The sequence below is a fragment of the Bombus flavifrons genome, chromosome 4 (genome assembly GCF_040668555.2).
Source record: "Bombus flavifrons isolate JBK064 chromosome 4, iyBomFlav1_principal, whole genome shotgun sequence".
Lineage (NCBI taxonomy): Eukaryota > Metazoa > Arthropoda > Insecta > Hymenoptera > Apidae > Bombus > Bombus flavifrons.
This window is the reverse complement of record NC_138445.1, coordinates 40847-57733: the sequence shown is the minus strand read 5'-3', so window position 1 is coordinate 57733 and position 16887 is coordinate 40847. Positions and strand designations below refer to the sequence as shown.

General features: G+C 36.2%; 1 protein-coding gene across 2 annotated transcripts; it reads right to left on the bottom strand.

Moving 5' to 3' along the window:
* Nucleotides 1-2681: 2681 nt before the first annotated feature.
* On the bottom strand, nt 2682-6097 carry LOC138178805 (odorant receptor 10-like). 2 transcript variants are annotated; one of them, XM_069111054.1, is made up of 6 exons: nt 5284-6097; nt 4756-5008; nt 4276-4379; nt 3655-3969; nt 3119-3394; nt 2682-2837 (listed from the first exon to the last, which is right to left on the bottom strand). In XM_069111054.1, exons 1-6 carry the CDS (start codon nt 5476-5478, stop codon nt 2769-2771), a joined length of 1212 nt encoding a protein of 403 aa, XP_068967155.1. In that variant the 5' UTR covers nt 5479-6097; the 3' UTR covers nt 2682-2768. The 2 variants fall into 2 exon arrangements, with proteins under 2 accessions (XP_068967155.1, XP_068967154.1); XM_069111053.1 differs by having other exon boundaries at nt 2707-3394; nt 5284-5555; nt 5788-6097.
* Between the last annotated feature and the right edge of the window lie 10790 nt (nt 6098-16887).

The window sequence follows — 16887 nt, the reverse complement described above, 5'->3', positions numbered from 1 at the left end:
TACTTATTCGCTTGATTATAATTCGCTCAAAAATCTGCAATCTAATATACTGCTGTATTGCTATATCGTTAATTCATTATGCGTTATGTATTATGTATGTTATACATTACATATTAGATATTATGTATATGGTCGTTATGGTCGCTGATAATCGCAGGATTGATGCGATCTTGAACGAATGAACAAGTAAAATAAGTAAATATCATGCAGGATTAACTATTATTATAGTTTATTCCTTCGTACGATTTATATTTTTTATGAACCACTTAGGCAAACTTCTTTAAATATGGAATTCGTTTAATGGAATTCTAGACACCATGAATCATGGGAAATGAGAGCAGAGAAATCAAATTTTCTTTTCTCATGCAACCTTCAAAAGACCTTGAATTATGTATATGGATGAGGAAAAGCGTGAGATTGCTGTTTGTATTCCTGCGAAGGATTCACACCTTACGAAAAAAAAATGGATGGATCGTTTATAATATCAATTTGCTTATAAATTTACTTTTATATAAATATTTCTGTTCGACATACTGTTGCCGATGTGGATAATAGCTATTGTAAAATGCATGAAATAACTGTGCAACTGTTTCACTTATGCTGGGAAATAATTTAAGTTACGAAATTCATTATTTTTCATACGACAATCGTACGGATGATGTATATGTAATCAGAAAATTATATTCCAGAGAGACTGTGTATTTCTCGTGAAAAGTGCAATCTTAAACTATAGTTTTACTATACGTATTATACAATTTCAGATAAAGGAAAATTTAAAATTGATAGACTATGAATTTTAATACCTTCTGTACTACAGATCTTTTGCTGTGTTAGTAATAATCGTCTATTCTGTACTGTATATTATATATATACTTATTCATTACTCTTATCAAATATAAATCTGTTTTGTAAAATTATAGCGTCTTTTTATATTTATTATTTTATAAACTTTCTATTGTCTGCCATTATATATATACTGTATGTGTATGATATATGGATTTAATAATTATGTTCAATTAAAATATTGAACGAAAATGTATAATTAAGTTCAGAAACAAAAAAATAACTATGTTTATTTATTTAATAATATTTTCATTTCTCTATGAAAACTCGGTTTGATGTATGAACCAATTGTGTATCTAGTTAAATAATAGGGAACCGTATCATATTTACATTTGCATAGTATGTATTCTGTATAATTGATGCAATTTGACATACCATGAATATTTATTAAAAAGCTGATACGATATTTGAATTGACTACATCTGTTGTACGTGGTGATTAAAATATCAGAATATATTTCACTGATCGAAACCGTGTTTAACGATTATATATCCGGTGTGGTGACTTTCCAAAAATTGGCACACATTATGTATCGAAGGTAAGACAAAGACATAGTCATTTCTTACTCCTGATCAAATATTCCACATTTCTTCGGTTTAGTTAAAAATTCTTGGACAAATATGTTCATGTTTGGTATCATTTTGATCGCACGAATCTCAATAATCCGATTAAGGCCATCTCGTAACAATATGACGAAAAGTTAGAGAAGTTATATTTGCTTAGCGCAATAATTCAATATCGAATTCAATTACATCGATACGGATCACAGACAACGAGGCATGCCTTGAGCGAGCAATTGCAGGAGTTGGTGGAAATAGCTCGTGGCAATATATCCGGACGCTACCGTATATCGCGTATCCATTCTATCTGGTTAACGTAGTCAGCTACAGACGTCCAAGCCAAGATTTTAGTCCTGGCATCGCGTAGTCGCTAATTTTCACGATTAATGCATACATACGTTTATAAAATAAATAAAGTTTTCAACAAAAATAATAAAAATGTGAAGAGATAACTTTAGGCGTAAGTAACTGAGACAATTTGAAACGAAACGACTGAACGATACAACTTAAAATATATCGCCTACCATATCCACCAGAAATAGCTGAAATCCCACAAGGCATACATCGTAGCAAGAAATTACCTGGCCAAGCACGATCGCCATAAATATATTTTCTAACCTTCTGCGATATTCAATAAGTACTCAATGCTGTTGCACACAACTCTTCAACTTTGTATCAGAAATATTTGCATAATACGATAATCTCGTATCTGATTTCTGATCGCCTATCTGATCCTTGATTGCGTTATTGAAGCTTTCGCGAAGATTCACGACGCACAACTAATTGTCGAAACAAATGTAACGAAATAAATGTAAATGACGTGATATACGCAAAGTATCCGCATAAATAAAAATTGATTTCGAATTTTGAAAAATTCAGATGTTCATATCTTGCATCGTTCGCGCGGTCAACGTCGAATAATCAAGATAAGGACTATGTACCTAATTTTGGCTCAATGTGGTAGAGCAAGATCTTTACATCGCGACGACACTCCGACGACCTGCGTGAACGCCATTTCAGAGAGTTTGGACGGAACGGGTGACAATAGAAAGAACGAGGAACGATCGTGACTATGCATAAAGTGACTTGCTTTTGTTACTTTTAAGCGACGTAAGAGTGCTTTGCCTTCTTGATGGAACTTTTATTAGCGTTCAACGTAGGATCGCAGATGAAGCAGCCGCACATTCGAGGAAATAAAGTTCGAACGTGAATTTACTTTGAAAATTTGTCGCTAATTTTCTGAAGAAATGACGTATCATTCAATAATATTAGGTTTATTCTTGTAGTCATTTGAATACAAATACTGAAGTTTATTTGCTAATATTCAGATATTTTCATTGTGCAAATCCGTGCATTTATAGTCAATTATTGCTCTGCTACTCTCATAGACGATTCCCTCATGAGAGCAAAGTATGACATCGTCGAGCTTATAAGCTGTAACGAAAAAATCTCATAAAATTTATACGTTTATTATAATACGTATTCTATTGTAATTATAGATATATAAAAATGTATGTGCAATAAGCATAAATGCAAAAATACCATATCAATACTGTTATAAGCAAAAATCATGTTACATTATTTCGAAGATAAGACATATTTTGAGGCAAATGCTGCTTACTTACGAACGAAATAATGTTAGATATCGTAACAGAACGCTGAAAGTGATACTTTGAGAGTAGATGCGAGATTATAGAAAGGAAGTGGTTGCATACCGCGGTAGATGTTTCCAAAGTCACAGGAAAGAATCCTCCGGCGGTCAGTTGACACGGTCGCATCGCTTTCATCATCATCATCTTCATATCCTTTCGTATCTTTTTGCCTGTTTTGCTCATTGGCAGACACACCCACCATCCCGAATACGACGCTATGCTAACATTCGTGCTTTCTTCTACCAAACCGTGGCAGATATATGTGAAGAAAATTATATGGGCAAAGCTACCGATCATGTGGAAAAAAAATATAAGTCGTTTCCCGGAAGATATGTTTGCCTACGTACAAGTACAACATTCTGATCTGAAGATTTAATATATTCGAGTTTCGTTTCGAAAATTAGAATATTTTGTGAAAAGTAATGAAAAGTAAAAAAGTAAAAGTGAAAAGTGAAAAGTAAAAAAGAAATGGTCGTTTATTCAACCCTTAAAGTTTACCGCCAGTAGAATCTAAACTAAATTTTTAATTTAAATGATACGGCGCACTCCCATCCACGGTATTCTTTAAGGGCTGAAACAGACCCATCGTTTATACGTACCAGAACGATTTCGTACGTGTCGAAACACATCAGCACGCTAAAGATAACCATGTGACTGAGAATCGGCAACGTGAAAATTTGCTCGAGTTTAGCGTTCAATTGAATCAACGACTGATGCTTTCGGATGCATTTTTTCAATATTATGTAGTATTTGTTTGAATAATCGGCGATATCGGTTTGTTCGTCGATGTTCGACCACAAATTCAATAAAGTTTTTTGCAGCATACGAAACTGATAGACTACGTGCAGATTCAGCACACATAAGAACTGTTCGGGGCATAAATAACTTGCGCCAATTTGTTGTACGGCCAATAACTGTATAAATAGTAATTTGATGATGAAGTCGTCGATGATAAATTATTACGATACATGATATTTTATCCAGTTTTCAGGGACTGTTTAACCGGCGACTGTGCAATAAGAAAGTGTGACACGAGTTTCAGATATTTTACTTAAATATTTTTTTAATCAAGCTATGTTACTTTTTCTGCAAACATTGAGAAGTTGTTCTGGCAACGAAAGATATAGAGTTGCCGAAAGTTTAAACTTTTCAAAACTTGAGGGCGCATAAGAAAAAACGACCGTCAGTTTAAAATATACATGCATGAAGATTTGCAATACCTCGATGGCGAACATTATTTCATAATAAGGTGTCACGGTTAATGGTAGATTGACCCACATTTTGAATGGAAGTAACCTCTCTGAACCATTGTTTCCAATATTCGCTGAAATATAGCGAAACATGAGCTTTATAATATCCTCCTGATTAATATCCACGTTTCTTACAAGGTCAGACTTTACTAAAATGAGTTTAGGTTTTTGTCTAACCGAGATAGTTATCTCTTACTTCGAACGTTAATTTAGTCCTTGTATTTCCATAACTTAAAACGCGTAAATTTATTTCCTCAATGTATTGTGACTTACAATTGTTTTTACCATATTTGAATGAAGAACATGTGAATATACGAATATATGAAAAATAAAGTACAATCCTTCTATAACAAAATATAGATAGCTACTCAGTTCACTATTTCGAAAATTATTTTCTTTTGGAAAAAAAAAGAAACGTTATTTAATCTTTTAATCGATGAATCAACTTACCGCTGATTGGTACAATTGCATAGAAAGACAAAGAGCTTTCTGCAACAAGCAATATAAATACTGTCCACAGCTTGCAAAAATTTCTGCACTCTGCGAAAAGTATCTTCTCATCGTCATTGTAATCGATATGCCAGAAATGCTTTTGAGCGTATACAATTATATCCGAAAATTCCGTTTTATAAAAGTGCAGTACCGAAAGCTTGAACATCGCCAATATTATGTTCAACGTGTTGGAAGCCAGAAAGATACAATGCTGGGAAAACGATTTGTAATATTTAATCGGTAAAACTTGCTTCGAAAAGAACAATTTTATGACTTAGTAATATTTTTGCAACTGGTAAATTTAAGGTAAAAGAAAAAATGCTTTCAAGCTTTTTTAACGAGATATATCTAAATCCGTATAATGTATCGTACTATTTACTGACACATTGTGCGATCAACTACCCGCACACACTTTAATGAAAACCTTAAAGTACATGTAAAAAGCAAAAGACGTGCCCATGGAGGATTAACGACTTTCTTACTCACATCCAAATTATGCAAGTTATGATAAATATCCACGACGTTCACGTACACGCCATAAACGAGTGCAGCTATGGTATAGAGCACCATGAATTTCCTTCGCCTCTCTCCGGTACTGTTCGTCGCCTTCGAGATACCTGTGATTTTCAAAAGGAAGCCTGACATTTTGATGGACATGTCTGTGTATTGTCCAGTATGCATAACGACCCTCTTTTCTCAATCTTGATTCTTAAATCACGCGACAACCAGCAAATGATTCGAAATAACACCACTTTGATCTGTCGAGACACTTTAATCATTTAGTAATGGATATGTGTCTTATGTAAGGCGAATTGTTACAGGAATAAGAGAAACGAAATCAATTATGAACTTGACAAGTAGGGAACAAACATGAATAGATGTATTATACATGTGTGTCTCAAAGAGAATGTGTGATTGTCACACCCTCGAATCATTGTACAACTGACACTTTGTCAGACAATCGATGTATCGTCAGAAAAAAAATTGTACCATAACGTGTACTCATAGACAAATGTATAGTTGAAAAGTACATTTGATCGTCTTTTGATCGATGTGGAATCCACCGTGGTGTTCGTCTGAAAAAGATTTACACGATGTGTACTTGTGTAATGTGTATCGTCAATAAAGGTCTTAAAAGTATCTTAAGAATACTTATCTTATAGATTATTATTATTGTTTGCTATACATTTACAAAATATATATCACGGTGTTTATCTGAAATTAAATCTGGAAGTTTTATTGAAATACTAAGTGTTTGAAAAAAAAAATAATTACATATAAGTGCTATTTTTTTATAATAAGTAAGAATTTAAAGTGTTAAACTACCTACGTTGACTGATAGATCGTTGACGAAGAAACGTTCACAAGGTAATATTTTTATTATTCTGATTCATGGTTTTTTATAAATTTAGAAACGATGACACCGTATCAAATAACGTTATAACTGGAACACTTTCCCACATCGATATAACAATCTCACAATAAACTAACAAATTTGGAAGATTGTCGTCACGCGATGGCAAACGCTTCGTTCAGCATTAAGAACGTAACTTTGGAAGGAACGTGGAAAAAACTTTTATTGGATGCAATTGAACGAAGAAACGAAGAAGAAATATCGTCGCTATATTGCGTAGAATATCAGGATGATTGTGATAATACTAATGTAATGGAATGTCTTCATTGTGACAAATAATAGTGACGATCCTGTACACAGTCGAAGCAGCGAACGAAAGTGGCTTTCGATATTTAGCTAATATTGGTGCATTTTAAACGATCGGTTACCAAGCTGTCGGCTCGCGTTTGTTCGTCCGGTCGTCATTTTCATGAAATACATATAAAGCTGCATACCGTATCATTCCGATATTTCTAACTCAGTAGCTCGTTTCATGACAAAAATTCGTTGATTTTGAATGGATGATAATTTAGAGCTTTTACCTCGTTGGATTAATTATTAATAGATCGCCATGGTCGTATACATTGGTCTGGAAACTTCTGTAACGAGGCTGGTTCCAGAGAAAGAACGTTTCTAGTATTGTCCATCACACAGGGCACAAATGTCGAGTAGCCAAAACAATTTCAACAAAGTAACACGTGGTGAAAATAATTAAGTAATTTTTACAATACTTTATAAGAAGATGTACATAATTTGTTCGCAAACAATTCTATTCATGGTTAAACGTATCCTTTTAAATATTAACTTTCAGTTTGATGATAAGCTATGACGCGGAAATTGTCTTGATAATCTTAGATCCGTGCCAACTTGATCTCTTCCGATTCATTTGGTTTAATGCGAGGGATTGCGAACAAACGAGGGTAGAAACTGCGAGCGAAACAGAAACCTTTGCTGCTCTGCTGAACATCTGCGATCTGACGCACACTTTTGTGCTTAGTTTCCATCTATAAATCACATTGATCCCCTGGAAATAAAATGAATCTTCTCGCTTGATAAATGTCAATAATTGATACCTTTAACACTTTCAGCTTGATATAAGAACTTATATCAAATACTTAAATGCAACAGTAGTACGCAATATGCTAGAAAAATATCATCAATTGAAAACTAAGCAGGCGAGTTTCAAACAGAATAATTATGTACCTAATTGTACTTAAGAGTTTGTAATTATTCATTGTAACTTATTTAAATGTAATTAGATTCTTACGGATTCTAAAGTCCGTTCGTAATCAAAATAATAATCACAGTATCACATAACGTTAATTTATTCTTGTTTGTTTTAATTGCTTTTATCGAACTTGTTAAATAGATAGAATACTACATTTATATTGTAAGTGCGAGAGCGAGGGAGCGAAGAAATTGCAGACACATGTATGCATGCCCTCCCTAGAGTGTATACAGCGCACATCAGAATGTTTGCACTGTGTTCACACTGGTTCCAGTCGAACACGATACAATTTTAGTCTTTTTTAATTCTCAAGGCCAATAATTAGATTCAACGTAGATCCTCTATTTTTCGGGATACATGGACAATTCGATACGCGTTCTACTCCACATTTGCTGCTTTATACAGCGCTTATCACAGTTTTTGCACTGTGTTCACACTGGTTCCAGTCGAACACGATACAATTTTAGTCTTTTTTAATTCTCAAGGCCAATAATTAGATTCAACGTAGATCCTCTATTTTTCGGGATACATGGACAATTCGATACGCGTTCTACTCCACATTTGCTGCTTTATACAGCGCTTATCACAGTTTTTGCACTGTGTTCACACTGGTTCCAGTCGAACACGATACAATTTTAGTCTTTTTTAATTCTCAAGGCCAATAATTAGATTCAACGTAGCTCCTCTATTTTTCGGGATACATGGACAATTCGATACGCGTTCTACTCCACATTTGCTGCTTTATACAGCGCTTATCACAGTTTTTGCACTGTGTTCACACTGGTTCCAGTCGAACACGATACAATTTTAGTCTTTTTTAATTCTCAAGGCCAATAATTAGATTCAACGTAGATCCTCTATTTTTCGGGATACATGGACAATTCGATACGCGTTCTACTCCACATTTGCTGCTTTATACAGCGCTTATCACAGTTTTTGCACTGTGTTCACACTGGTTCCAGTCGAACACGATACAATTTTAGTCTTTTTTAATTCTCAAGGCCAATAATTAGATTCAACGTAGATCCTCTATTTTTCGGGATACATGGACAATTCGATACGCGTTCTACTCCACATTTGCTGCTTTATACAGCGCTTATCACAGTTTTTGCACTGTGTTCATACTGGTTCCAGTCGAACACGATACAATTTTACTCTTTTTTAATTCTCAAGGCCAATAATTAGATTCAACGTAGATCCTCTATTTTTCGGGATACATGGACAATTCGATACGCGTTCTACTCCACATTTGCTGCTTTATACAGCGCTTATCACAGTTTTTGCACTGTGTTCACACTGGTTCCAGTCGAACACGATACAATTTTAGTCTTTTTTAATTCTCAAGGCCAATAATTAGATTCAACGTAGATCCTCTATTTTTCGGGATACATGGACAATTCGATACGCGTTCTACTCCACATTTGCTGCTTTATACAGCGCTTATCACAGTTTTTGCACTGTGTTCATACTGGTTCCAGTCGAACACGATACAATTTTAGTCTTTTTTAATTCTCAAGGCCAATAATTAGATTCAACGTAGATCCTCTATTTTTCGGGATACATGGACAATTCGATACGCGTTCTACTCCACATTTGCTGCTTTATACAGCGCTTATCACAGTTTTTGCACTGTGTTCACACTGGTTCCAGTCGAACACGATACAATTTTAGTCTTTTTTAATTCTCAAGGCCAATAATTAGATTCAACGTAGATCCTCTATTTTTCGGGATACATGGACAATTCGATACGCGTTCTACTCCACATTTGCTGCTTTATACAGCGCTTATCACAGTTTTTGCACTGTGTTCACACTGGTTCCAGTCGAACACGATACAATTTTAGTCTTTTTTAATTCTCAAGGCCAATAATTAGATTCAACGTAGATCCTCTATTTTTCGGGATACATGGACAATTCGATACGCGTTCTACTCCACATTTGCTGCTTTATACATCGCTTATCACAGTTTTTGCACTGTGTTCACACTGGTTCCAGTCGAACACGATACAATTTTAGTCTTTTTTAATTCTCAAGGCCAATAATTAGATTCAACGTAGCTCCTCTATTTTTCGGGATACATGGACAATTCGATACGCGTTCTACTCCACATTTGCTGCTTTATACAGCGCTTATCACAGTTTTTGCACTGTGTTCACACTGGTTCCAGTCGAACACGATACAATTTTAGTCTTTTTTAATTCTCAAGGCCAATAATTAGATTCAACGTAGATCCTCTATTTTTCGGGATACATGGACAATTCGATACGCGTTCTACTCCACATTTGCTGCTTTATACAGCGCTTATCACAGTTTTTGCACTGTGTTCACACTGGTTCCAGTCGAACACGATACAATTTTAGTCTTTTTTAATTCTCAAGGCCAATAATTAGATTCAACGTAGATCCTCTATTTTTCGGGATACATGGACAATTCGATACGCGTTCTACTCCACATTTGCTGCTTTATACAGCGCTTATCACAGTTTTTGCACTGTGTTCACACTGGTTCCAGTCGAACACGATACAATTTTAGTCTTTTTTAATTCTCAAGGCCAATAATTAGATTCAACGTAGATCCTCTATTTTTCGGGATACATGGACAATTCGATACGCGTTCTACTCCACATTTGCTGCTTTATACAGCGCTTATCACAGTTTTTGCACTGTGTTCACACTGGTTCCAGTCGAACACGATACAATTTTAGTCTTTTTTAATTCTCAAGGCCAATAATTAGATTCAACGTAGCTCCTCTATTTTTCGGGATACATGGACAATTCGATACGCGTTCTACTCCACATTTGCTGCTTTATACAGCGCTTATCACAGTTTTTGCACTGTGTTCACACTGGTTCCAGTCGAACACGATACAATTTTAGTCTTTTTTAATTCTCAAGGCCAATAATTAGATTCAACGTAGCTCCTCTATTTTTCGGGATACATGGACAATTCGATACGCGTTCTACGCCACATTTGCTGCTTTATACAGCGCTTATCACAGTTTTTGCACTGTGTTCACACTGGTTCCAGTCGAACACGATACAATTTTAGTCTTTTTTAATTCTCAAGGCCAATAATTAGATTCAACGTAGATCCTCTATTTTTCGGGATACATGGACAATTCGATACGCGTTCTACTCCACATTTGCTGCTTTATACAGCGCTTATCACAGTTTTTGCACTGTGTTCACACTGGTTCCAGTCGAACACGATACAATTTTAGTCTTTTTTAATTCTCAAGGCCAATAATTAGATTCAACGTAGATCCTCTATTTTTCGGGATACATGGACAATTCGATACGCGTTCTACTCCACATTTGCTGCTTTATACAGCGCTTATCACAGTTTTTGCACTGTGTTCATACTGGTTCCAGTCGAACACGATACAATTTTACTCTTTTTTAATTCTCAAGGCCAATAATTAGATTCAACGTAGATCCTCTATTTTTCGGGATACATGGACAATTCGATACGCGTTCTACTCCACATTTGCTGCTTTATACAGCGCTTATCACAGTTTTTGCACTGTGTTCACACTGGTTCCAGTCGAACACGATACAATTTTAGTCTTTTTTAATTCTCAAGGCCAATAATTAGATTCAACGTAGATCCTCTATTTTTCGGGATACATGGACAATTCGATACGCGTTCTACTCCACATTTGCTGCTTTATACAGCGCTTATCACAGTTTTTGCACTGTGTTCATACTGGTTCCAGTCGAACACGATACAATTTTAGTCTTTTTTAATTCTCAAGGCCAATAATTAGATTCAACGTAGATCCTCTATTTTTCGGGATACATGGACAATTCGATACGCGTTCTACTCCACATTTGCTGCTTTATACAGCGCTTATCACAGTTTTTGCACTGTGTTCACACTGGTTCCAGTCGAACACGATACAATTTTAGTCTTTTTTAATTCTCAAGGCCAATAATTAGATTCAACGTAGATCCTCTATTTTTCGGGATACATGGACAATTCGATACGCGTTCTACTCCACATTTGCTGCTTTATACAGCGCTTATCACAGTTTTTGCACTGTGTTCACACTGGTTCCAGTCGAACACGATACAATTTTAGTCTTTTTTAATTCTCAAGGCCAATAATTAGATTCAACGTAGATCCTCTATTTTTCGGGATACATGGACAATTCGAAACGCGTTCTACTCCACATTTGCTGCTTTATACATCGCTTATCACAGTTTTTGCACTGTGTTCACACTGGTTCCAGTCGAACACGATACAATTTTAGTCTTTTTTAATTCTCAAGGCCAATAATTAGATTCAACGTAGCTCCTCTATTTTTCGGGATACATGGACAATTCGATACGCGTTCTACTCCACATTTGCTGCTTTATACAGCGCTTATCACAGTTTTTGCACTGTGTTCACACTGGTTCCAGTCGAACACGATACAATTTTAGTCTTTTTTAATTCTCAAGGCCAATAATTAGATTCAACGTAGATCCTCTATTTTTCGGGATACATGGACAATTCGATACGCGTTCTACTCCACATTTGCTGCTTTATACAGCGCTTATCACAGTTTTTGCACTGTGTTCACACTGGTTCCAGTCGAACACGATACAATTTTAGTCTTTTTTAATTCTCAAGGCCAATAATTAGATTCAACGTAGATCCTCTATTTTTCGGGATACATGGACAATTCGATACGCGTTCTACTCCACATTTGCTGCTTTATACAGCGCTTATCACAGTTTTTGCACTGTGTTCACACTGGTTCCAGTCGAACACGATACAATTTTAGTCTTTTTTAATTCTCAAGGCCAATAATTAGATTCAACGTAGATCCTCTATTTTTCGGGATACATGGACAATTCGATACGCGTTCTACTCCACATTTGCTGCTTTATACAGCGCTTATCACAGTTTTTGCACTGTGTTCACACTGGTTCCAGTCGAACACGATACAATTTTAGTCTTTTTTAATTCTCAAGGCCAATAATTAGATTCAACGTAGCTCCTCTATTTTTCGGGATACATGGACAATTCGATACGCGTTCTACTCCACATTTGCTGCTTTATACAGCGCTTATCACAGTTTTTGCACTGTGTTCACACTGGTTCCAGTCGAACACGATACAATTTTAGTCTTTTTTAATTCTCAAGGCCAATAATTAGATTCAACGTAGATCCTCTATTTTTCGGGATACATGGACAATTCGATACGCGTTTCTACTCCACATTTGCTGCTTTATACAGCGCTTATCACAGTTTTTGCACTGTGTTCACACTGGTTCCAGTCGAACACGATACAATTTTAGTCTTTTTTAATTCTCAAGGCCAATAATTAGATTCAACGTAGCTCCTCTATTTTTCGGGATACATGGACAATTCGATACGCGTTCTACTCCACATTTGCTGCTTTATACAGCGCTTATCACAGTTTTTGCACTGTGTTCACACTGGTTCCAGTCGAACACGATACAATTTTAGTCTTTTTTAATTCTCAAGGCCAATAATTAGATTCAACGTAGATCCTCTATTTTTCGGGATACATGGACAATTCGATACGCGTTCTACTCCACATTTGCTGCTTTATACAGCGCTTATCACAGTTTTTGCACTGTGTTCACACTGGTTCCAGTCGAACACGATACAATTTTAGTCTTTTTTAATTCTCAAGGCCAATAATTAGATTCAACGTAGATCCTCTATTTTTCGGGATACATGGACAATTCGATACGCGTTCTACTCCACATTTGCTGCTTTATACAGCGCTTATCACAGTTTTTGCACTGTGTTCACACTGGTTCCAGTCGAACACGATACAATTTTAGTCTTTTTTAATTCTCAAGGCCAATAATTAGATTCAACGTAGCTCCTCTATTTTTCGGGATACATGGACAATTCGATACGCGTTCTACTCCACATTTGCTGCTTTATACAGCGCTTATCACAGTTTTTGCACTGTGTTCACACTGGTTCCAGTCGAACACGATACAATTTTAGTCTTTTTTAATTCTCAAGGCCAATAATTAGATTCAACGTAGATCCTCTATTTTTCGGGATACATGGACAATTCGATACGCGTTCTACTCCACATTTGCTGCTTTATACAGCGCTTATCACAGTTTTTGCACTGTGTTCACACTGGTTCCAGTCGAACACGATACAATTTTAGTCTTTTTTAATTCTCAAGGCCAATAATTAGATTCAACGTAGATCCTCTATTTTTCGGGATACATGGACAATTCGATACGCGTTCTACTCCACATTTGCTGCTTTATACAGCGCTTATCACAGTTTTTGCACTGTGTTCCACTGGTTCCAGTCGAACACGATACAATTTTAGTCTTTTTTAATTCTCAAGGCCAATAATTAGATTCAACGTAGATCCTCTATTTTTCGGGATACATGGACAATTCGATACGCGTTCTACTCCACATTTGCTGCTTTATACAGCGCTTATCACAGTTTTTGCACTGTGTTCACACTGGTTCCAGTCGAACACGATACAATTTTAGTCTTTTTTAATTCTCAAGGCCAATAATTAGATTCAACGTAGATCCTCTATTTTTCGGGATACATGGACAATTCGATACGCGTTCTACTCCACATTTGCTGCTTTATACAGCGCTTATCACAGTTTTTGCACTGTGTTCACACTGGTTCCAGTCGAACACGATACAATTTTAGTCTTTTTTAATTCTCAAGGCCAATAATTAGATTCAACGTAGATCCTCTATTTTTCGGGATACATGGACAATTCGATACGCGTTCTACTCCACATTTGCTGCTTTATACAGCGCTTATCACAGTTTTTGCACTGTGTTCACACTGGTTCCAGTCGAACACGATACAATTTTAGTCTTTTTTAATTCTCAAGGCCAATAATTAGATTCAACGTAGATCCTCTATTTTTCGGGATACATGGACAATTCGATACGCGTTCTACTCCACATTTGCTGCTTTATACAGCGCTTATCACAGTTTTTGCACTGTGTTCACACTGGTTCCAGTCGAACACGATACAATTTTAGTCTTTTTTAATTCTCAAGGCCAATAATTAGATTCAACGTAGATCCTCTATTTTTCGGGATACATGGACAATTCGATACGCGTTCTACTCCACATTTGCTGCTTTATACAGCGCTTATCACAGTTTTTGCACTGTGTTCACACTGGTTCCAGTCGAACACGATACAATTTTAGTCTTTTTTAATTCTCAAGGCCAATAATTAGATTCAACGTAGATCCTCTATTTTTCGGGATACATGGACAATTCGATACGCGTTCTACTCCACATTTGCTGCTTTATACAGCGCTTATCACAGTTTTTGCACTGTGTTCACACTGGTTCCAGTCGAACACGATACAATTTTAGTCTTTTTTAATTCTCAAGGCCAATAATTAGATTCAACGTAGATCCTCTATTTTTCGGGATACATGGACAATTCGATACGCGTTCTACTCCACATTTGCTGCTTTATACAGCGCTTATCACAGTTTTTGCACTGTGTTCACACTGGTTCCAGTCGAACACGATACAATTTTAGTCTTTTTTAATTCTCAAGGCCAATAATTAGATTCAACGTAGATCCTCTATTTTTCGGGATACATGGACAATTCGATACGCGTTCTACTCCACATTTGCTGCTTTATACAGCGCTTATCACAGTTTTTGCACTGTGTTCACACTGGTTCCAGTCGAACACGATACAATTTTAGTCTTTTTTAATTCTCAAGGCCAATAATTAGATTCAACGTAGATCCTCTATTTTTCGGGATACATGGACAATTCGATACGCGTTCTACTCCACATTTGCTGCTTTATACAGCGCTTATCACAGTTTTTGCACTGTGTTCACACTGGTTCCAGTCGAACACGATACAATTTTAGTCTTTTTTAATTCTCAAGGCCAATAATTAGATTCAACGTAGATCCTCTATTTTTCGGGATACATGGACAATTCGATACGCGTTCTACTCCACATTTGCTGCTTTATACAGCGCTTATCACAGTTTTTGCACTGTGTTCACACTGGTTCCAGTCGAACACGATACAATTTTAGTCTTTTTTAATTCTCAAGGCCAATAATTAGATTCAACGTAGATCCTCTATTTTTCGGGATACATGGACAATTCGATACGCGTTCTACTCCACATTTGCTGCTTTATACAGCGCTTATCACAGTTTTTGCACTGTGTTCACACTGGTTCCAGTCGAACACGATACAATTTTAGTCTTTTTTAATTCTCAAGGCCAATAATTAGATTCAACGTAGATCCTCTATTTTTCGGGATACATGGACAATTCGATACGCGTTCTACTCCACATTTGCTGCTTTATACAGCGCTTATCACAGTTTTTGCACTGTGTTCACACTGGTTCCAGTCGAACACGATACAATTTTAGTCTTTTTTAATTCTCAAGGCCAATAATTAGATTCAACGTAGATCCTCTATTTTTCGGGATACATGGACAATTCGATACGCGTTCTACTCCACATTTGCTGCTTTATACAGCGCTTATCACAGTTTTTGCACTGTGTTCACACTGGTTCCAGTCGAACACGATACAATTTTAGTCTTTTTTAATTCTCAAGGCCAATAATTAGATTCAACGTAGATCCTCTATTTTTCGGGATACATGGACAATTCGATACGCGTTCTACTCCACATTTGCTGCTTTATACAGCGCTTATCACAGTTTTTGCACTGTGTTCATACTGGTTCCAGTCGAACACGATACAATTTTAGTCTTTTTTAATTCTCAAGGCCAATAATTAGATTCAACGTAGATCCTCTATTTTTCGGGATACATGGACAATTCGATACGCGTTCTACTCCACATTTGCTGCTTTATACAGCGCTTATCACAGTTTTTGCACTGTGTTCACACTGGTTCCAGTCGAACACGATACAATTTTAGTCTTTTTTAATTCTCAAGGCCAATAATTAGATTCAACGTAGATCCTCTATTTTTCGGGATACATGGACAATTCGATACGCGTTCTACTCCACATTTGCTGCTTTATACAGCGCTTATCACAGTTTTTGCACTGTGTTCACACTGGTTCCAGTCGAACACGATACAATTTTAGTCTTTTTTAATTCTCAAGGCCAATAATTAGATTCAACGTAGATCCTCTATTTTTCGGGATACATGGACAATTCGATACGCGTTCTACTCCACATTTGCTGCTTTATACAGCGCTTATCACAGTTTTTGCACTGTGTTCACACTGGTTCCAGTCGAACACGATACAATTTTAGTCTTTTTTAATTCTCAAGGCCAATAATTAGATTCAACGTAGATCCTCTATTTTTCGGGATACATGGACAATTCGATACGCGTTCTACTCCACATTTGCTGCTTTATACAGCGCTTATCACAGTTTTTGCACTGTGTTCACACTGGTTCCAGTCGAACACGATACAATTTTAGTCTTTTTTAATTCTCAAGGCCAATAATTAGATTCAACGTAGATCCTCTATTTTTCGGG

Coding starts and splice junctions, on each gene's coding strand:
- LOC138178805 (XM_069111053.1), bottom strand. CDS start 5,478: ATGCATACTGGACAATACACAGACATGTCCATCAAAATGTCAGGCTTC. Junction 5,009..5,283: donor ATAACTTGCATAATTTGGAT/GTGAGTAAGAAA, acceptor TCGTTTTCCCAG/CATTGTATCTTTCTGGCTTC. Junction 4,380..4,755: donor TGCAATTGTACCAATCAGCG/GTAAGTTGATTC, acceptor GCTATATTTCAG/CGAATATTGGAAACAATGGT.